Below are 23,498 nucleotides of genomic sequence, written 5' to 3'. Positions count from 1 at the left end.
ATGAACCAAGACTTGGATGCCAGGCTTACTAAAGAAAGAAGATGGATAAGACAGAGCCCTCAAAGATAGAAGACTCTAGGTGAAACTGGGAGCATGCTGTTAACTTCATGTCAACCTCTTTTCTTTCTATTTTTCCTTTTTTAAATTCAATAAGCATTTAAAAAAAATCTATGAATGTAGGAACTATATTAGGAGATATTTAGAACAGAAACCTGAAAAATATGTATTCTCTTTTCTTTAGGAGGTCATAGTCTAGTGATAAAGGCATCTATCTACTTGTATCTATCTTAAGACATTGTACAAATTAAATAACTGAATACAGTAATGAACCAATACTTCCATACAGGCAATGTCTTGAGTGAAATTGTCCTTATAACTTTATAATAAAATTATCACATAATTCTATAATCCACTCTGAGATTGGCACCTCAATTTAGTTCTGGCGAAATTAAGGCTTCAGCCTCCTCTCCTTATTGGAAAAATGAAGGTCATTAATACTTATATTTAGAATTGCAAATCTAGTTACAACTGTTTTCAGGATTATTGATAATGTAAAAAAGTTCCTTGTATATAGTTGATGCTCAATAAAGAATGGGCATTATTTAAACCTCAGAGGAGGAAGATGGAGTACGTGGAAGAAGGTGGAGCACGTATGGTTTTATCCCCATTTTTCAAATATAAAAAAGCTATATCTCGGTAAGATTAAACGACTGACTATTCTGGTCACCAAGCCAGTAAATGAAGATGCCAGCACAAACCCTCATTTTCAGATCACCACCTTTTAAAAACCACAACACTCTTACCTATCTCATGCTTTCCTGTTGAAAAGCATTAGAGAATTCGGAAGATAAAAAGACTATCCAGGTAAGTGGAACTTAAGTAGGTTCTTGACCCCAGGAGAGGTGAGTTTAAGGAGAGAGTATTTATAAGCATACAAGCACTTGTTAAGTTAACAACCACGAGTCAGCCAGGGATGGGTGTAGGTTCAGCAAGACTAGAGTTAGAGCTCCACCCACGTCTTAGGGTTTTGATTAGCTACTGAGCGGACGCCAGAAGCCTGGGAACAACTAGGAAAGACGTTTAAACCCGGCCACCTGACGCACTCCAGTCCTCTCCCAGATCGCCCAGTCCATCTCAGGAGGCGGAGAGTCGTGGCGTCGCTAGCCTATCATCATTGCCAAGCTCACCGGAGTCGATTCTTAATTGGCCAATGTTAGGGTGACGTCACACTAGCCGCTCCGACGAAGGAAGAGGACGCCATGATTGGTTGGCGCTGGGACGGCGGGCGGTGGAGGAGCCTGGCTAGTCTGGGTTTCAAACCGGTGCTGGGCTGTCTCCGTCCATGTTTTGAGGCCGTTGGGGGCTGCGGAGGGCGGGGAGTCGGCTCAGTGGAAACCTGGATTTGGTTCTAAGAGCCGTGGAATTGAGAAGAAGTGACCGGAAGTGATCTTGGGACTGACCGGAAGCGAGGCCTGGAGAGGAAAAGGAGAGTGGTTCCCGGGAGGGAGGGGATTTTCAGCGGAAAGGGGCGGGGGAAAGGTGCTAAAGCGGCGTGGGAGTGCCGGCTAGGCAGCGGGTCGCTGCTGCTGATTTGTTTGGAAAACAGCGAGTGACCACCGCGAGCTCAAGGGGAGATCTCAAAAAGAGGGCAAGGAGTCCAGGGTTACCTCTGGACAGTCTGGAAGAGTTAAGCCAAAGGGCCCTCGTGCTCTAGAGACCTGGGTGCGGGGGAGGGATTTTGGAAGTCGGGGCAGCTGAGAGCCAGGAGCCAAGGGTACGGGAGATTAGTTGTGTGGGCAGTGTGGGTGGGGCTTGGGGGTGGCTTGGTGGGTGCTGCGTGGGAGATCTTGGTTTGGAGTTTTCTACAGTCTTGCAGTCTTGCCCCGGTTGGGTAGAATCACGCTACTCGGCTTTGTACAAGAAACTGTCTCCTGGGGCAAGGAAGGAGCCAGAATGGCCTGGGCTCTGAAGCTGCCTCTGGCCGATGAGGTGATTGAATCCGGGCTGGTGCAGGACTTTGATGCTAGTCTATCCGGGATCGGCCAGGAACTGGGTGCTGGTGCCTATAGCATGAGGTGAGTGAGATTTTCCCAGACCCTGCACCTTCTGAGTAACAAAGGCAGGATAGAGAATAACGGGGGAGGAAAGAGGTGTGTTGAGTTAGAGAAGCTCTCCGCGGTTAGAGAAAAGGAACTTGTTTCTTTTTTGAGTGGTGAGCATTGTGGTAGAAATGGAAAAAGAGATTATGGACAGTGTCAAGAAGAATGGCTCTTGATTAGCAACCAAGTGAATATTGAGAGGCTGTTGTGCCAGTGTGGGTGATTTGGAGACTGTTGGGGTGTGTGTGTGTGTGTGTGTACGTACGTGTGGGTAGGTTGCACTGGACTTGTGTGATTAAGAGGCCACATTGAACATGTGAGGTGTTTAGGGAGTTGGGACTTAAATGATAAATATTGGTTGACTGCTTTTGGGGAAGAAATGTGAGATCCTAAGTCCACACGTCTGTATTTTAACCAGCTTTCAGGCTTTACTCAATTCTGGGGTTTCTGACTTTTGAAACATAAGCTGTGAAATGAAAAAGTGTCAACAAGAAGTTTTAGATGCTTCTAGACCTTCGTGTATCAAGTTAAATGTTTATAATAAATAAAAATCTCCTGTGAAAGCAACATAACCTGCCATGTAATTTATTTGCATGCCTTAGCAACTTCGTTCCCCCAATACAGTTTGTTTCATTTAAAAGATGTGCAAGAGCCATGTCTGGAAATGTTGAAACATCTGCATCTTAATGTTTGATGGAATATAACTGGGTTTCCAAATGGATAATAAGCTTAATCTAAATAAGTGAGTCAAAGAAACTTTAGAATTTAGCACTTTTAATTAGGTTTATGAGTTTATAATGGGAGGATGCCTTTTATGGTGAAAAGTGGGCAAATTTTGTATTCTGTTAGTGAGCATCTTTGAAAGTTATAAAAGTGAACTTCCTTTCTTTAACCCTGCTAAGTCAAAGTGAACTTTACTCATTGAAGTAAAATTATGAGTTAGAACTTAATACTTCATTTTCAGAAATCTTTGCTTACAGTTAGAATAATAAAGGCCATCCTTGAATACATATTTTAGTTTTTTACAGGGAAATTTGAGTTCTATCATGTAGTGCTCTTAGCCTTGAGAAATTTAATTTTGTCTGTTCTTGTTAAAGTAAGTCTTACCATAAAAAGAGAGATTAACCTGGTCTGAAAGTTAAATGTCCTGACCCTAAGCTTGTGCGTCAGTACTGACATAATATTTGACAATTTATGGTGGTGTTTGTATAAAGATTACTACCACAAAAAGTTAAGTTTTGTCTAGGTTATCACAGTTAAGGATGGAGATAATTGAATATAGCTGTACTTGGTATAAAAATAGTTTAACATCATTAGCAAACATTTGGGTATCAACTATGTGCTCTCTCTACCATGTGACCTTACCTTACATTTATGAATGCTTTCCTATTCATACCCTGAGTGCTCCTCACATGTATTAGTAGAATGCCTTGTATATTTACATGTTTGGAATTTTTTCCAACATTAAATCCACAATAGTTTTCAAACATCACTTTATTTTTTCTCAATAGCACAATGTGTAAAAAATGTTTTTCAAGTATTTTTTTCTTTGTTCTCTTTCACCTTCCTCTTTTTCATGCACTTTGCTATTGTCATGATTCTCTTGTCTCTTACACACATTTAATCATGTGCATTAATTTGTGTTAGATATTAGTTCTCAAACTGTAGTATTAGAGTCATCTGGAAACTTATAAAAAATAGTTTCCAGCATCCCATCTTTGGTGATTGTATGGGGCACAGACTAAAAATCTGATTTTTTAAAAGCAAGTTCTCTGGTGATTTTGATTCACATAGTCCATGGACCACATTTTGAGAAACACTGGAGGAGGTTTTATTCTCAAAGACAATGATTCTTTGCTCTCCCTTTTTCTTCTTTTAAGTAAACCTGAGATTACTTTTCCTAAATCTTTGTTAGGGAAATGTTCGCACTGACAGCAATTTTTAAAAGAATTTTTATGTGTTTATTTATTTTGACTGCTCTGGGTCTTTGTTGCTGTGTGAGGGCTTTTTGTATTATAGTTGGGGTGAGCGGGACCTACTCTCTAGTAGCAGTGTGCTGGCATCTGTTTACCGTGGCTTCTCTTGATGCAGAACTTGGGCCCTAGGGCGTTGCAGGCCTCAGTAGTTTAGAGGGCAGGCCCGAGCAGTTGTGGCCCACGGTCCCTGCTACCCCACGGCATGTGGGATTCTCCCGGACCAGGAATCGAATCTGTGTCCCCTGCACTGCCAGGTGGACTGCCAACCACTGGACCACCAGGGAAGCCCCAACAGCAGTTTGTTTTATAAAATATTTTCCTAACATATTTGTTTTACTCTGACTTGCTTATTTCTACTGCATCTTAAAATGATTTCATTTATACATCTGTTGGTTTATACTTTATAAATGATTTACCTTAGTTGGATGTTTTGATTCTTCATCTGCCATTGCATTCATTAACTGTATTATTTTCATAAGTGGTCCTTTAATAGTCTCCATATTTTTTCCTTACATCTTAATACATGGCACACACTTTATAATTAAAATAAAGGAAGTTCCCTGAAAACATGCTGAATAAAAGAAGCCAATCACAAAAGACTACATATGATTCTCTTTCTTGGGAATGTCCAGAATTGGCAAATCTATAGGGACAGAAAGTAGATTAGTGGTTGACTAGATAGTTAAGGACAGGGTAGCCTGGTGTCCAGGGGGTTGCACTGAATAACATATCTTTGTGTCAGTTTCCTTATCCATTCAACTACTGAAGGGCATCTTGGTTGCTTCCAAGCTTAGGCATTATAAATAAAGCTGTTATAAACATCTGTGTGCAGATTTTTGTGTGCAGATGGTTTTCATCTTTGAGCAGATACCAAGGAATGCCATTACTGGATCATATGGTATGAGTATGTTTAGTTTCATAAAAAACTGCCAAACCATCCTCCAAAGTGGCTGTACCATTTCGATTCCTACCAGCCATGAGAGAGTTCTGGTATTACTCCACACCTTGTCAGAATTTGGTGGTGTCATTGTTCTGGATTTTGGCCATCCTAAAAGGTGTGTAGTGTATACTTAACTTTTTCAAGATCTGCCAAGCTGTTTTACACAACAGCTGAACTATTTTGCATTCTCACCTGCAATGTTAGAAGGGGTCATATTTCTCTGCATCCTCATCAATACTTGTTTTCTGTGTTTTAAAGTCATCCCAGTGAGTGTGAACTAGGATCTGATATTATTTGTTTTGTGTTCCCTTGATGACCATGATGTTGAACATCTTTTCATGTGCTTGTTGGCCATTCATGTGTCTTCTTTGGAAAAGGGAGGGTCCTTTGTGAAAGTGAAAGTTGCTTAGTCGTGTCCGACTCTTTGCAACCCCATGTGCTATACAGTCTATGGAATTCTCCAGGCCAGAATACTGGAGTGGGTAGCCTTTCCCTTCTGCAGGGAATCTTCTCAACTCAGGGATCAAACCCAGGTCTCCTGCATTGCAGGCAGATTCTTTACCAACTGAGTCACAAGGGAAGCCCATTTGAGTCCTTTGCCCAATTTTAAATTGGGTTGTTTTCACATTGTTGGGTTGAAGAGTTCTTTGTGTATTCTGATTACTAGATCATTAGGCTTCCCAGGTGGCTCAGTGGTAAAGAATCCGCCTCCTGTTGCAGGAGATGTGGATTTGATCCCTGGGTGGACAAGATGCCTGGGAGAAGGAAATGGCAACCCAGTCCAGTATTCTTGTCTGTAAAATCCTGTGGGCAGAAGAACCTTGCAGGTTACACTCGAAGGGGTCACAGGAGAGTCGGGCATGACTTATGGACTAAACAGCAGCTACAACAAGATTATTATCAGGTGTGTGGTTTGTAGGTGCTTTCTCTAATTCTGCATGCTGTCTTTCACATTCTTGACAGTGTTCTTTGATTCACAAAAGTGTTTAATTTTTAAAAAACATTTATTTTTATTTATTATTTTATTTGACTGTGCTTGGTCTTACCTGCAGTATGCAAACTCTTAGTTGTAGGAAGTGGGATCTAGTTCCCTGACCAGGGATTGAACCCGGAACCCTGCATTGGAAATCCAAATTCTTAGTCATTGGACCACCAGGAACGTCCCCAGCTGTGTTTACTTTTTATGAAGTCCAATTTATTCACTTTGTTGCTTTATGCTTTTGATGTCAGCTCTTAAGAATCTGTTGCTAAATTCAAGTTATGGCCATTTACCCTGTGGTTTCTTCTAAGAGTTTATAGTTTATGCTCTTATGTTTAGGTCGTTGATCTATTTTGAGTTAATCTTTTAATTTAAAGTGAGATAGGGGTCCAGCTTAATTTGTTTGTATTTGGATAGCCAGTTGTCCCAGCTATTTGTTCATTTCCATGGAATGTTCTTTGTAGTCCCATTGAAAATCAAGTGGCCATACTTGTAAGGATTTATTTGTGGACTCGATTCTGTTCCATTGGTTGATATGTCTTTTTGCCAGTACCACACTATTTTGATTACTGTAGCTTTGTAAAAAAGCTCTGAAATTGGGAAGTGTGATTCCTCTTATTTTGTTTTTCTTTTCCATTATTGTGTTTTTGTTCTTCAGGGCGCCTTGTAGTGCCATACAAATTTGAAGGTAAGCCTTTCTGTTTCTGCAAAACAGGCCATTGGAATTTTGATAGGGATTTCATTAAATCTGTAGATAGCTTTGGGAGTATTTCCATCTTAATAATACCAGGTTTATCAGTTGATGAACATGGGGTGTCTTTCCATTTATTTAGGTCATCTTTAATTTCTTTAAGCAGTGTTTTGTGGTTTTTAGTGTACAAGTCTTTCACATCCTTGGTTAAATTTATTCCTACATATTTTATTCTTTTAGAGGTTATTATGTGCTCAGTTGCTCAGCAGTGTCTGACTCTCTGTGGCCCTATGGACTGTAGCCCACCAGACTCCTCTGTCCATGGAATTTTCCAGGCAAGAATACTGGAGCATTCCCTACTCTGGGGGATCTCCCTGACTCAGGGAATCGAACCCGCATCCCTTGCATCTCCTACAAATGGCAGGCAGATTCTTTACCACTAGTGCCACCTGGGAAGCACTGGAGGTTATTGGGACTGCTATTTTTTCACTTAGTATAGTGACTTCAAGGTCATTTTCAATGTTTCATGAAAGGATGTTGAATTTTGTCCTGTGCCTTTTCTATCAAAATGATCATATGGGGTATTACATTGTGATTTCCTTACCTGAACTATCCTTAAACTTCTAAGATAAACCTCACTTAGTCATAGTTTAGAATCATTTTAATGTACTATTGGATTCAGTTTGGTAGTATTTTGTTGGGGATTTTTGTGTCTTTATTCATAAGGGATATTGGTCTGTACTGTTGTTGTTTCCTTTTCTGGCTTTTGGTATCATAGACTGTTAGGAAGTGTTCCTCCCCCTTTTTGGGAAGAGTTTGAGTTAGAATGGTGTTAGGGACTTTCCTGTTGGTACAGTGGATAAAAATCGCCTGCCAGTGCAGGATTCATGGGTCCGATCCCTGGTCTGGAAAGGTTTCACAAGCCATGGAGCAACTAAGCCCATGCGCCACATCTACTGAGCCCGTGTTCTAGAGCTCACAAGCTGCAACGATCATATCAATACTGAAGCCTGCACGCCTAGAGTCTGTGCTGCACAGCAAGAGGAGCCACTGCAGTGAGGAGGCTATTCGTCTCTAGAAAGAGTAGCCCCTACTCACTGCAACTGTGTCTTTGTATGCTTTGTAATTTAAAACAGTGGAAGTGCAGTTGATTTATAATATTGTGTTTGTTTCTGGTGTGAATCAAAATGATTCAGTTATATATATATATTTCAGATTATTTTCTATTATAGGTTATTATATGTATTAAATATAGTTCCCTGTGTAATACAGTAAATCTTTGTTGCTTATCTATTTTATGTATAGTTTGTATCTGTTAATTGCATACTCCTGATTTACCCCTCCTTCCTCCCTTTCCCCTTTGCTACCTAAAGTTTGTTTTCTTAGTGAGTCTATTTTGTATATAGATATATTTGTATTATTTTTTAGATTCCACATATAAGTGATATCATATAATATTTGTCTTTGACTTATTTCACTTAGTATAATATTCTACAGGTTCATCCGTGTTGCTGCAAATGGCAGTATTTCATTCTTTTTTATGGCTGGGTAATATTCCATTATAATATATATGTATATATATAATATTCCATTATTTTATATATATTTTTTGATATATATATATATGTATGTGATATATATATATCACATCCTCTCAAACCAATCAATCATCTGTTGATTGGTACCTGAGTTCTTACCATGTCTTGGCTTTTGTAAACAGTGCTGCTATGAAAATTGAGGTACATGTGCTTTTTTGAATTAAAGGTTTTTTCTTTTCTGGATATATGTCCAGGAGTGGGATTTCTGGGTCTTATGATAGTTCTATTTTTAGTTTTTTGAGAAATCTCCATTATCTTTTCCATAGGGGCTGCACCAATTTATATTCCCACCAACAGTGTAGGAGGGTTCCTTTTTCTCCGTACCCTCTCCAGCATTTATTGTTTATAGACTTTTTGATGACAGCCATTCTGACTGGTGTGTGGTGATGCCTTGTTGTAGTTTTGATTTTCGTATTTCTCATAACTAGCAATGTTGAGCATTTTTTTCATGTGCCTATATGCTTTGTAATTTTTTGTTGAGAACTGGACATTTTGAGTATTATAATATGGTAACTCTGGAAATCAGATTCTGCTCCCTCCCTAGAGATTACTGTTGTTACTGAATGAAAGCTGAAATTGTCTATTTGTTTAGTGACTTTTCTAAACTTTTTTTGTAGAGAGTATAGTCATTGCTCTATATAGTCAGTGAAGTCTCTTCTGTTATGTCATTATGTCCATCCTGTCAGTGACTTGACAAAGATTTCCTTAAATGCCTGGATCCAATAAGAAGAGAAAAGGGGGGGAAAAGAGTGTTCTTTCTTTAAATCTCTTAGTCTCATTTTGCTAGGGAAGCTACTTCAGCCGTGGGGGCTGAGACAGTGGTGAGCCTCTTTGCCAGCTCCTCAGCAATCAAAAACAGTGATCAAGACACAAAACTCTGGGAGTTCCCTCGTGGCCTAGTAGTTAGGATTCTGAGGTTTCTCTGCCATGGCCCAGGTTCAATCCCTGACTGGTGAAATAAGATCTTGCAAGCTGAGCAGGGTGGCAAAAAGGGAAAAAAAAGACACATAACCTTGATTTTTGGAGACAAGATCCATATCGCACATCCTAGCACCAGCAAGCTACAGTAGGATCTTGGGCTATTTATTGTTCCCACTGCTTCCTGCCATGGGACTGGGAGCTGAAAAATGATAGGTGCCATGCCAAGTGCTGAAATTAACTAAAACTTACCAGCCTCTTTCTTCATCAAGCGCTCCCTTGGATGCTGAAAGTGTTGACTAGATTCCAGAGTTTCAAAATAATTGCTTCAGGCATTTCTTGCCAGCTCAGTTCTTTTGGTGAAAGACCAATTCCTAGAGCTTCCTACTCTGCTATCTTCCATGACCCCTGTCCTTAATCTACAATAGCCTTTTAATTGGTTCAACTCTGTTTCTAACTCTGCACTCACCACCATCCCCCCACCTAATCTGTTCTCTACACTGAAACCTTTGTAAGTGTGTGGGTATTTTGTTCATTTAAATAAAAAATAATTTCAGACTTGTGAAAGATTTGCAAAAACAGGCCAAGAATTTGTACATAGCCTTCACCCAGATTTCTTAAATGTTAATATTTACTAAATTTGCTTTTGTTTTTCCCCATCTCTCTTCACACACCTGCAGTTATTTTTTTCTGAACTGTTTCAGTTCAGTTCAGTTCAGTTGCTCAGTCGTGTCCGACTCTTTGAGACCCCATGAATCGCAGCACGCCAGGCCTCCCTGTCCATCACCAACTCCTGGAGTTCACTCAGACTCAGGTCTGTGGAGTCAGTGATGCCATCCAGCCATCTCACCCTCTGTCGTCCCCTTCTCCTCCTGCCCCCAATCCCTCCCAGCATCAGTCTTTTCCAATGAGTCAACTCTTTGCATGAGGTGGCCAAAGTACTGGAGTTTCAGCTTCCGCATCATTCCTTCCAAAGAAATCCCAGGGCTGATCTCCTTCAGAATGGACTGGTTGGATCTCCTTGCAGTCCAAGGGACTCTCAAGAGTCTTCTCCAACACCACAGTTCAAAAGCATCAATTCTTCAGCTTTCTTCACAGTCCAGCTCTCACATCCATACATGACCACAGGAAAAACCATAGCCTTGACTAGATGGACCTTTGTTGGCAAAGTAATGTCTCTGCTTTTGAATATGCTATCTAGGTTGGTCATAACTTTCCTTCCAAGGATTTCATGTCTGCAATCACCATCTGCAGTGATTTTGGAGCCCCCAAAAATAAAGTCTGACACTGTTTCCACTGTTTCCCCATCTATTTCCCATGAAGTGATGGGACTGGATGCCATGATCTTCATTTTCTGAATGTTGAGCTTTAAGCCAGCTTTTTCACTCTCCACTTTCACTTTCATCAAGAGGCTTTTGAGTTCCTCTTCACTTTCTGCCATAAGGGTGGTGTCATCTGCATATCTGAAGTTATTGATATTTCTCCTGGCAATCTTGATTCCAGCTTGTGTTTCTTCCAGTTCAGCATTTCTCATAATGTACTCTGCATAGAAGTTAAATAAGCAGGGTAACAATATACAGCCTTGACGTACTCCTTTTCCTATTTGGAACCAGTCTGTTGTTCCATGTCCAGTTCTAACTGTTGCTTCCTGACCTGCATACAGATTTCTCAAGAGGCAGGTCAGGTGGTCTGGTATTCCCATCTCTTTCAGAATTTTCCACAGTTTATTGTGATCCACACAGTCAAAGGCTTTGACATAGTCAATAAAGCAGAAATAGATGTTTTTCTGGAACTCTCTTGCTTTTTCCATGATCCAGTGGATGTTGGCAATTTGATCTCTGGTTCCTCTGCCTTTTCTAAAACCAGCCTGAACATCAGGAAGTTCACGGTTCACGTATTGCTGAAGCCTGACTTGGAGAATTTTGAGCATTACTTTACTAGCATGTGAGATGAGTGCAATTGTGCAGTGGTTTGAGCATTCTTTGGCATTGCCTTTCTTTGGGATTGGAATGAAAACTGACCTTTTCCAGTCCTGTGGCCACTGCTGAGTTTTCCAAATTTGCTGGCATATTGAGTGCAGCACTTTCACAGCATCATCTTTCGGGATTTGGAATAGCTCAACTGGAATTCCATCACCTCCACTAGCTTTGTTCGTAGTGATGCTTTCTAAGGCCCACTTGACTTCACATTCCAGGATGTCTGGCTCTAGGTGAGTGATCAGACCATCGTGATTATCTGGGACATGAAGATCTTTTTTGTACAGTTCTGTGTATTCTTGCCACCTCTTCTTGAACTGTTTAAGTTGCAGATATGCCCCTTAACAACCGAAATACTTCAATGTGTCATCTTTTGAAACAAGAAATTCTCTTACATAACCACAGTACAATGATCAAAATCAGGAACCTGACTCTGACACAATGCTATTATCTACCTATGAAACTTTTTCACATTTTGCCAATTGTCTCAGTAATGTCCTTTATAACAGAGCAATATCCAAGATTATATGTTGATTCAGTTGACTTGTCTTTCTTGTCTTGTTTAATCTAGAATGGCTCCAGAGTCTTTCATTGTATTTTCATGGCACTGACAATTTGATGAGTACAAGCCAATTATTTTGTAGAATATTCCTCAATTTAGGTTTGTTGTTTCCTTATGATTAAATTCAGTTTATACACTTTGTTGTTTAGGTGCTGAGTCATGTCTGACTCTTCTGTAAGCCCGTGGACTGTAGCCCGCCAGGCTACTCTGTCCATAGGATTTTACAGGCAAGAATACTGGAGTGAGTTGCCATTTCCTCCGCCAGGGGATCTTCTCGATCCAGGGTTCGAACCTGAGTCTCCTGCATTGGCAAGCAGATTGTTTACCACTGAGCCGCCAGGGAAGCCCTCAGTTTATGCACTTTGGGTAGTAATACCTAAGAAGAGTTGACTCATTGTAAAAGACCCTGATGCTGGGAGGGATTGGGGGCAGGAGGAGAAGGGGACGACAGAGGATGAGATGGCTGGATGGCGTCACCGACTCGATGCACAAGAGTTTGGGTGAACTCTGGGAGTTGGTGATGGACAGGGAGGCCTGGGGTCGCAAAGAGTGGGTGACTGAGCGACTGAACTGAACTGAACTGAACCTAAGTAGTGATGCTGAGTTCTCTGTGTATCATGTTACATTGTTGTTTTTTAGTTGCTAAGTTGTGTTTGACTCTTTTATGACCCCGTGGGCTATAGCCTTCCAGGCTTCTCTGTCCATGGAATTTCCCAGGCAAGAATACTAGAGTGGGTTGTCATTTCCTTCTCCAGGGGATCTTCCCAGGGATCAAATCCATATCTCCTGCATTGGCAGGCGGATTCTTTACCACTGAGCTCCACCTGGGAAACCCCATCATATTACATAGGACATGCTTGATTGATTCTATTCCTGTCAGTGTCAACTTTGGCCATCTCGTGAAGGTGACCTATACCAATTTTCTTTTTTGGATATTTATTGTCTTTTGTAATTGATAAATATCTTGTGGGGAGATACATTGAGACTATGTAAATATCCTATTACTTTTCAAACTTTTATCTATCAATTTTAGTGTTTGCTGCTAAGTCACTTCAGTCGTGTCCGACTCTGTGTGACCCCATAGACGGCAGCCCACCAGGCACCCCCCGTCCCTGGGCTTCTCCAGGCAAGAACACTGGAGTGGGTTGCCATGTTTATTCTTGCCTTAATCAGCTATCGTTATGATGGTTGCTAATAGATGATTTTCTAACTGTGCCTTTCCTTCTAAATATGTTCATTGGTTTTGTATGAAAGAGCTTTTCCACATACACGTACCCCTGTGTTCATAGAAGCACTATTTACAATAGCCAAGACATGGACACAACTTAAGAATGTCTGACAGGTGAACAGATAAAGAAGATATGGTATGTGTGTGCACAATGGAATATTACTCAGCCATAAAAATGAAATAATGTCATTTGTGGCAACGTGGATGGACCTAGAGATTATCATACTAAGCAATGTAAGTCAGAGAGAGACAAATACCACAGGATACCATTTATATGTAGAATCCAAAATATGACACAGATGACCGTAGCTACAAAACAGAGGCAGACTCACAGAGAGCAAACTTGTGGTTGCCAAGGGGGAAGAGGCAGGGGGAGGGGAGTGTTAGGAGTTTGGGATTAGCAGATGCAAACTGTTCTACATGATGGGTAAGCAGCAAGGTCCTATAGTATATGTAGCACAGGGAACTGTAGTCAGTATCCTACGATAAACCAGAATAGAAAAGAATATGAAATATATAAATATATCTGGATCACTTTTTAAAAAAAATAACCTTTTCTTATTTTTATCAATGTAGCCTCGTTACTTGATAGATTGTAATCATTTATTAATACTATCACAATATATTTTGATCAGTTCCAGATTTGGCTGGAGGAACCCCTTCAAGTTGGCTCCACATAGCAGCCTTTTAAAATGCAAGTCTTGTAACAAGCCTTTTGTCCTGACGTAACTATTGATAGCACCCTCCTTCACTCACCCAAGTGTCCCTGTGTGAATGATAAATTATATGATTGGCTTCCTTGAAATGTAGATCAGATTGTGCTACTTTTCTCCTAAAAACTCTCCAGTGATTCTGCATCTCACTTTGAATAGAACGTTCAGTTCTGGCATTGTTCCACACGTGGTGCCTCTGTACCTTGTCCATATCGACTCTTCCCCTTGCTGCTGACCTCAGCCACATCTAGCCATCTTACAGTCCCTCAAATGCTATGCACACTCCCACCTCAGGGCCTTTTGTATCTGCTGTAACTCCTCCTGAGATAAGACTTATACATTCCTCACTTCCTTTAGGTTTCTGCCTACATGTCACTTTATCAGAGAGGCCATCTCTTACTACCTTCAAAGAACATAGCAGCCACCTCCTTCCTCTCACCAGCACTCTGCTTTCACTAGTCGTTTTTGTCTTTTCCCCAATACCTGATGAGTTATTCATTTGCTTACCTCTTTCCCCAACTAGAATAAATGCTCCTTGAAGGCAGAGACTTTGTTCTGATTTCTGCTGTATCCCTAGTACCTTAGCTGCTAAGTCACTTCAGTCGTGTCCGACTCTGTGCAACCCCATATACGGCAGCCCACCAGGCTCCCCGGTCCCTAGGATTCTCAAGGCAAGAACACTGGAACACTGGAGTGGAGTACCTTAGAAGAGTGTCTAAAAAATAGCTGCTGATCTGTTGAGTGAATGTACTGAACTCACTCTCACTCTTTTTTGTTTCAAAGGCAAGTTCAGTTGCTCAGTTGTGTCTGACTCTTTGCGACCCCGTGAACTACGGCACGCCAGGCCTCCCTGTCCATCACCAACTCCCGGAGTTTACTCAAACTCACGTCCATTGAGTCGGTGATGCCATCCAACCATTTCATCCTCTGTCATCCCCTTCTCTTCCCGCCTTCAATCTTTCCCAGCATCAGGGTCTTTTCAAATGAGTCAGCTCTTTGCATCAGGTGGCCAAAGTATTGGAGTTTCAGCTTCAACATCAGTCCTTCCAATGAAAACCCAGGACTGATTTCCTTTAGGATGAACTGGTTGGATCTCCTTGCAGTCCAAGGGACTCTCAAGAGTCTTCTCCAACACCACAGTTCAAAAGCATCAATTCTTCGGTGCTCAGCTTTCTTCACAGTCCAACTCTCACATCCATACACGACCACTGGAAAAACCATAGCCTTGACTAGACGGACCTTTGTTGGCAAAGTAATGTCTCTGCTTTTTAATATGCTGTCTAGGTTGGTCATAACTTTCCTTCCAAGGAGCAAGCGTCTTCAAATTTCATGGCTGCAGTCACCATCTGCAGTGATTTTGGAGCCCCAAAAAATAAAGTCAGCTGCTGTTTCCCCATCTATTTGCCATGAAGTGATGGGACTGGATGCCATGATCTTAGTTTTCTCAATGTTTAGCTTTAAGCCAATTTTTTCACTCTCCTGTTTCATTTTCATCAAGAGGCTCTTTAATTCTTCACTTTCTGCCATAAGGGTGGTGTCATCTGCATATCTGAGGTTATTGATATTATCTGAGGCCACTGTTTCTCTCCATTGACACTAATTTTTGTTCTTTTTTGTTGTGCTGCTTTCACTTTTTCCCCCTTCAGCTGTCTTCTAAATCTTCATCTCTTTGTCTTAAGAGTTGATCCCGCTCCTTTCCTTTCCCCTTCATTCTGAGTCTCCTATGATGGACAGTGTATTTCGATGAAATCCCTCTATTTGTCACAAAATTTATCCACTACTTTTTAAAAAATGACCTCACTGTAAAAATACAAAGAAATGACTAAGCATGTTTATCTTCAAGTTCGGGATACTCTTGCCTCTGGGAGTTGACTGAGGGATATAACTGAGGAATAAACAGAGGGCTTTAACTATAAATACTCTATTTCTGAAGCTAAGTGGTGTATACACAGGTATTTGTTGTACTTTTTTTTAACCTTTTTATATGTCTGAAGTATTGCATAATTTGGGGGGAAAAGTCTCTACTGCATAATCTGTTGCTGGCTAACTTCCCACATCTTTTAAAATTGTCCTATCCCATTTGTTGGTTTTGTTCCTAAAGGTCTGTAGATGTTTCTTTGCTGTCTTAGTTTTCTTGCCCTCTTATAATTCTAATGGAAGTTGACCTACAACCCAATAATGTTGCCATTCCTCACTTATCCCACTTGTTATATTCCTTTTCTTTCTTCCACCTCCTCTTATCTCCTGCCTTTATCTACCTTGTTGGCAGTAGTTTCCAACTGTAGCCAGAGGTTGACTCCTACTGTGTATCATCTGGCTAGAATCTGGGAGAAAAATTCATTTTGGACTTTTTTTTTTTAATCTTTATTGAATTTGTTACAATATTGTTTCTGTTTTATATTTTGGTTTTTTGATGTTGAGGTATGTGGGATCTTAGTGCCCTGACCAAAGATGAACCTGCATCCTTTGTAGTGGAACGCGAAGTCTTAACCACTGACCACCAGGGAAGTCCCCTTTTGGGACTTTTTAAGAGTTATTTTAAAAACTAATTTTATTTACTTAATTTTAATTTTGGCTGCTCTGGTTGGTGCATGCAGGCTTTCTCTAGTTGTAGCTAGCGGTGGCTACTCTGCGTTGCCGTGCGCCGACTTCTCACTGTGGTGGCTTCTTTTGCTGTGGAGCACGGACTCCAGAAGAGCGGGCTTCAGTAGTTGCAGCATGTGGGCAGTTACCCCGCAGCATGTGGAATCTGCCCAGACCAGGGATCAAACCCGTGTCCCCTGTGTTGGCAGGTGGAGTCTTAACCACTGGACCACCAGGGAAATCCTCACTTGGGACTTTGGATACACAAATCGGTGTTCTGATTTTCCTTTCATCACTAGTCTTTAATTTATAGTAATTTAAAATATATTTTGATCATTATCTTTTGTCTTTATTTGTATAGCTGGTATCTTCTCCCAATGTATGGCTTGTAATGTCATTTTATGTGTCACTGGTTCCAAAGTTTTTAATTTGGTGCATTATAGTTTATCAATCCTTTTCTTTATGGTGTATGATTTTAATGTCTAAGAAATTGTTCCCTAGTCTAAGGCCATGGAGTTATTGTTTTTTTTTCTGGCTGTGCTGGGTCTTCGTTGCTACGTGAACTTTTCTCTAGTTTTGGAGAGCAGTGGCTACTCTCTGGTTGCAGTGCATCAGCTTCTCATTGGCTGGGCTTCTCTTATTGTGGAGCACAGGCTCTTGGGCATGCGGGCTTTAGTAGTTACAGTTCCATGGCTTGAAAGCACAGGCTCAGTAGTTGAGGCACATGAGCTTAATTGTCCCAAGGCATGTGGGATCTTCCCGGACCAGGAATCAAACCCATGTCTTCTGAATTGGCAGGCAGATTCTCTGCCACTGAGCCATAGTGTTATTCTTTTTTATTGTCTTCTAAACGTTTTACATTTTTGCTTTTTACACTTAAACCTTTAATCCATTTAGATAATTTTTTTTTTTTTTTGGCCACACCACGTGGCTTGCAGGATCTAGGTTCCCCAACCAGGGATTGAATGCAGTCCATAGTAGTGAAAATGCCAACTCCTAACCACTGCACTGCCAGGGAACTCCCAGAATTGGTTTTTTAAAAATTGAATTTTGTATTGGGTGTTGATCCAATTTCATTTTTTCCCATGTAGATATCCAGTTTTTCCAACATTGTTTGTTAAAAAGTTCATCCTTTCTTCACTGAGCAGTGATACCAGTTGTCATAAAGTAGATTTTTGTATATGTGGAGTCAGTTAATGGGTTCTGTATTCCGTTAGTTAGGTTAATTTGTCCATCTGAATCAACACCATGCTATCTTAATTACTAAAGCTTTGAAATAATATTTGATGTGAGAGGGTAAATCTCTTTTATGTTTTTTCTCCTTAAGGAGTATCTTGGCTATTCTTGGTTTCGCTAATTGATACAAATTTTAGAATCAGTTTGTCAAGTTGAATCTGTTGGGATATTGACTGGGATTGAATCTGTAGATCAGTTTGGGAAAAATTGCCATCTTTAAAATATTCAGTCTTTCAGTCCTTGAACATGCTGTAACTCTCTGTTTAGGTCTTACTTGAAGATTTCATAAATTTGAAATGTTTCTAATTTCATTACTGATTTAGACTTTCATTATTATTTACCGAGACAGTTGCCTTAGCTTTGAACTGATCTCCCTTTTTTTTTTTTTTTGGCCATGCTGTGTGGCATGCAGGATCTTAGTTACTCAACCAGGGAGCAAAACTAAGCCACTTGTAGGAGAAGCTCGGAGTCTTAACCACTGGACCTCCAGGGAAGTCCTCCTGATCTCCTTATCTCTAGTCTCTTTTTACCAAGAGACAGTCTACCACAGTGAGATCTGGAACTAGATTTAGGAGTTTGAATTCTGGGTCTCTCAGGATTGGACAAGTTACTTAACCTCTGTTGCTATGATTTAAAATAGAAATAATGATAATAATAATAGTACCTACCTCATGAGGTTCTTATGAACATTAAAATAATTAATACATGTAAAATAATTAAGACAATGTTAGACAAGCAGTAAATGCTCAATAAATGCTAACTTATTATTGCTTTGATTTAAATTCTAGTGTCTAACTTCAGAGCCTATCTTCTTAATTCTTGTACTCTATTGAAGAGAAGATGAACGTAAGATACGTTTTACAGAGAAAAATTCATAGGACTTGTTAATGGGCATGAAGATAAGAGGAAAAGTATCAATCTAGGATGCCTTCAAATGTTCTAGTTTGAGCATTTTGATGAATCATTTGCCATCTGGTACAAGGAGGAATAGGGGGTGGAGTGGTAGGCTGGGAAGGTTTGGAGGAAGATCAAAAGTTCACATTTGGACCTGATTCATTTGATATCCCAGAGAGACATCAAAGAGGCAATATTAGATAGGTATTTAAATATGGGATCTGGAGTTCAAAACAGAAGTCTGGACCTAGGTGTGTTTGGGAGTCATCAGATTACTGTGATATTTAAATATATGGGAGTTAATGAGATCATCTGGGAGTGTAGAAAGAGAAGAGCCAAAATCACATCCTGAAGTTTTATGGAGGAAGAGGGGTTGCTACAAGGCAGTTGAGGAGGCATTGCTGGTGAAGTAGGAAGAAAATTAGGAGAGGATTTAGGAGGCCAGAGAGGAGAGTAGCCACTGTAGGAGTTAGAGCTCTGTTGAATGCTGCTGAAGGTTGAAGTAAAATGAGCCTAGAGAAGTGACAGTTGAGTTTGGCTACATGAAAGTCATTGGTGACCACGACAATCACTTTTTATGAGGAGTGAAAGCCTAACTGTCGTGGTTTGAGGAAAGAATCAGAGATGAGAAAATGGACACAATATATATAGATAATTTTAGTTGTGAAAGGTACAGAGAAGCATAGTAGTAGTTGAAGGGAGATGTGGGAAAATTTTTTTTATGAATAAGAGCTAGTCAAACCTGAATATATGCTAATGGTTATAATCCAATAAAAGGAGATTGATGGTACATGCATGGGGACAGTCAAGGGAATAAAGTTCTTAGGAATTAAGAACACATGGATTCTAACTCCATGGGTAAGGATTAGCCTTTCCCAGCAGAAAGAATTTTGCCTTCATTGTATCAGGAATAAAAAAAAAGATGGTTTCAAGAGTAAGTAGGTTTGTAGGTTTGGTTGTTAAAGATGCTTAGAAATATTGCATGAAAGATTTAATTAGTAAAATTGTGTGTGGAGAGGCAATTGTAAGTAACATGGAAATACTCACAAACTCTTTGCAGGAGTGATAGATAGCCAAGTGCTCGATAGATTTTTTTTTTTTAATTTGTATGTATTTATCGGCTGTGCTGGGTCTTTGTTGCTGTGCGGGCTTTTCTCTAGTTGCCAAGAGTAGGCACTGCTCTCTAGTTGCAGTACACGGGCTTCTCATTCCCGTGGCTGCTTCTCTTGTTGCCGAGCACAGGCCCTAGGACACGTGGGCTTCAGTGGTTGTGGCTCAAGGGCTCGGTAGTTGCAGTTCCAGAGCTCTAGAGCACAGACTCGATAGTTGGGGTTTCGTTTACTCTGCAGCATGAGGGATCTTCCTGGACCTGGGATCAAACCTGTGTCTTCTGCATTGGCAGCTGGATTCTTATGCTGAGCCACCAGGGAAGCCTGTCAATAGAGATTTGATAATAAGTGATAGAAGCACTTTCTGGACTATTCATCCACAAGTATAACCCAGTTGTGTTTGCTGAGTTGCCTAAATTATAAAGACCTGGATTTTCTAATGGGATTATTACTATTCCTATTATTATTGTTGTGGTACTCATTTAAACAATATTTATTGAGTACCTACTATGGCCAGGCCTTGTTAAGGTTTTTGTCACTAGGGTGACAAAACAAATGAGGTCTTTGCACTCTTGGAGCTTGCATTCTTATGGGAGGAGTAGTAAATAGGTAGGTATATAGTGGGTTAAGTAGATAGACAGACAAGGTAGCGTCTTGATGAAAATGCATAGAATCTAGGTAGAGTGACCAGGAATGTTTCCCTGTAGACGTGACATTATAGCAGAGACCTGAATGGTGCAAAACAATCTGGAAGTTGAGTTTGTGGATAGAGGAATCAACTGTTGCAAAAGCCCTGAGTCCTTTTAGTGAAATCAGTTCATTGATACTATCATTCTGTTAGTAGGACTTGCACAAATAGCCGTGTGTAGAGAGCTGGTGTGCATCACCTTAAGAAATATCTTTGGAGCACTGAATAGGAGCTCTTGATTACATTTTCCTCAGGAATGTTTTAAACAAATGCAACTTTATGCCGGGCATTGAGTAATAATACAAAAGGATAAAACTTGGATAAAATTTGTTTACTGTTTCTTTGCTGCCTGAAATGGTGCCAAGCCTAAAAGGCTCACAAAATATTGAATGAATGGATGAATAGACTTAGATTTATATTTGCTATTTTCTAGCCATTTAACCATGGGCAAATGTTTTTAACATTTCAAATTACTTCGTCAGTTTCTTCAACTGGCAAATAAGGAGAGGGACACAGTTGCTCCTTGTGTGGATTGAATGCTAATTGACATGTAAAAAATCAGTGGTGGTAGTGGAATTAGAGCAAGGGAAAGGAGCTATATTTTGTCAGCTGGAATTGTTAGAAGAGGGAAAAGAGAGATGAGAAGTATAATGGGAGATGAAACTGAACAAGTAAGCTGGATCCAGTTTGGAAGGGCCTTGAGTGCCCTGTTGAGGAGCTAGTGTTTTATCAACATTTCAGTGGGAAGCCTCTGAAGCATTGTAAACAGAGTAGTGACATTTTAGATCTACATTTTTTTTTTTTTGTTTGTTATATTATTTATATTATAATATTTGTTTTTTTTTTAATTTAATTTTATTTTTAAACTTTACATAACTGTATTAGATTTGCCAAATATCAAAATGAATCCGCCACAGGTATACATGTGTTCCCCATCCTGAACCCTCCTCCCTCCTCCCTCCCCATTCCATCCCTCTGGGTCGTCCCAGTGCACCAGCCCCAAGCATCCAGTATCGTGCATCGAACCTGGACTGGCATCTACATTTTTAAAGGTTACTCTTGACTGTAGATTGGGGGATAATGATAAAAAGCTAGGTATCGTTCCTGAAAAGGATTGAGGCTTAGTGAACTGGGTGTCTTCTGTATATCCTTAGAACTGCAGTTTAATTCTCTATCTATCATGTGTGTATCCATCTATCTACATACCTACCTATCTACTGTCTATCTATAAAAGGGAGCAAAAGCAGTTCTGCCTTGATTGCATCATCAGGCCTAACTTGGGACATTTCCAGGGAATATGTGGCCTTTTTAGAAGAAAAGACCTTCATCAAAGGTGTGGTCTGAAGGAGAAGGCAGAAATTTTTCATAAGCCCTGCCACTGGAAGCATAAAGGGGAGAGAGGTAGCTAAAGTCTTTTGGCCATTTCGTAGGATAAGTATTCTGATACTTTTAGGATTTCCCCAAAAGTTACTAGTGGTTAAAGCGTTAACAAACAGGAAAATGTCTGTCTTTCACTGCAGAGAGGAATGGGGGACTAGCTAGGCTTGGTAGTGGGAATGGAATGGGCAAGGAATAAGAACCCCAGAAGTGGTGAGTGATGCTTGCTAATGAAAAGGGAGGGACGTCTAACTGCAAACAAACAAAGAAAATCAAAAGAACTGGGAGACATTTGGGACCTGAAAAGAAGCTTTGAAGTTTGGCAATATAAGGGGCTCAGTGTGGTTTCCCTTAGTCACAGGAAAACAAACAAAAATGTCTTCACAGATAGGTCATAATGTAATGCTAGATATCAGATCTTTGAGTACTGAAAGTGGAGCTGTATTTTTTATGTCAAAACTGCCAGATTCTCTGGAATATATAACCCATGGTTGTCATTCATCTCCTAAATGGGAAGAGTCAGTGATTTCAGAAATTTAATAAAAGAGCCTGGTACTAATGATGCCACAGGTGATGTTTTCAATTAGCAGTGTTTTAATGAGATTTGTAGGCTGTAAGAGCTAATCCTGTAATGTAGGAAAAAAACTGAGAAAGCAGGGCTATATCTGGCAAATCTCTTGAGGTAGGGCTTTGCTGATTCTGATTTCTTTGATTAAACTTTTAATATCTTACAAGCTCCCTGGAAGTAAATTTGATTCTGATATTGGTCAGATTCTTTTCAGCTTCTAAAAATAAGTAAAGCTTCTAGACAGATTTGAAGTGAGAAGTTTTTAGTGACTTTCTAAGTTAAAGGAAGATAACACATTGCTTATAGAAGGAAATAAGTGGTAATTGGCAAATTATTCAGCCAAGTAGAAATGAGGGAAATTCAAAGATTTGGAGGGAGAAAAGAAATTAGCTTCATTTGGAGGGAAATTTTGAGATGTACTTGATAAATGACATCAATTCAAACCTCTGATCTCCCCTAACTGTGCTGAAGAATGGTCTATTCCCAGAAGCAATTCTTAAAGTGCTTAAAGAACCTTAAGCCCAGTACTGAGATCTGGGAAAAAAGTTCTAGGAACACTGTTCCTAAAGAAAGACTGTCGGATGATCAATCTCTCTTTCACAGATAGCATCAGCATAAAATCCACTTGTGGTGGATTTATCTAGCTCACTTGTGTTTTGAGGTCACACCGAACAGTCTCTGTTCCAGGTTTGAAGTTCAGATTTGAAGTTCCAGAGGCGTAGAGTTAAGCTACTGAGGGCAAAATTGTATATAAAACACCTACTGTAAACATAGTAGGCCCTTTTGAGTTACATAATCTTTATTTTTAAATAATTCATTTATGCTTCCTCAAGTATTAGTCATACTTTAAGGGCAATGAACTGGAATGTAGAAAAACAGTAGGTGTTTGTAGAATAGTAAGATTTGTTGATGTGCAGAAAGAGAAATTTAGATGATAATGATGCTTTTTGCTCTGTAAGAGGATCTTATCTATACCGTGTTTATTACTATCTCTTCCACCTGAAAGAGGGCCCAGAACATAGTAGGTGCTCAAAGACTAGTGAAAGTTGCTCAGTCGTGTCCGACTCTTTGTGACCCCATGGACTATACAGTCTGTGGGATTCTCCTGGCCAGAATACAGGAGTCAGTAGCCTTTCCCTTCTCCAGGGGATCTTCTCAACCCAGGGTTCAAACCCAGGTCTCCCGCATTGCAGGCAGATTCTTTACCAGCTGAGTCAAAGACTATTGGATGAATAAATGAAGGGAAAAAAAAAGTTTTAAAGAAATTTACTAATTCAGTGTCAAGGTGAGTGGTTTCTCTCCAGTAGTGGTGATGGAGTTGCACAAGTCTGAACAAACTCCCTTACCCTTAGTGCTGATGTTT

At 40.2% G+C, this 23,498-nt stretch overlaps 1 protein-coding gene across 5 annotated transcripts in view; it reads left to right on the top strand.

The window, feature by feature from the left end:
* Positions 1-1,178: 1,178 nt before the first annotated feature.
* Positions 1,179-23,498, top strand: part of TFCP2 (transcription factor CP2) — a 52,443-nt gene continuing 30,123 nt past the window's right edge. For 3 of the 5 annotated variants that reach the window (XM_055583663.1, XM_055583659.1, XM_055583655.1), the window contains exon 1: positions 1,179-2,075. In XM_055583663.1, the coding sequence (XP_055439638.1) occupies positions 1,954-2,075 (122 nt within the window). In that variant the 5' untranslated portion in view covers positions 1,179-1,953. The remainder of the gene's footprint in view (positions 2,076-23,498) is intronic. The other 2 variants (XM_055583661.1, XM_055583650.1) reach the window with 1 other exon arrangement.

The sequence above is a fragment of the Bubalus kerabau genome, chromosome 1 (genome assembly GCF_029407905.1).
Source record: "Bubalus kerabau isolate K-KA32 ecotype Philippines breed swamp buffalo chromosome 1, PCC_UOA_SB_1v2, whole genome shotgun sequence".
Lineage (NCBI taxonomy): Eukaryota > Metazoa > Chordata > Mammalia > Artiodactyla > Bovidae > Bubalus > Bubalus kerabau.
The sequence above is the reverse complement of the archived record's forward strand: the minus strand, read 5'-3'. Positions and strand labels throughout refer to the sequence as shown.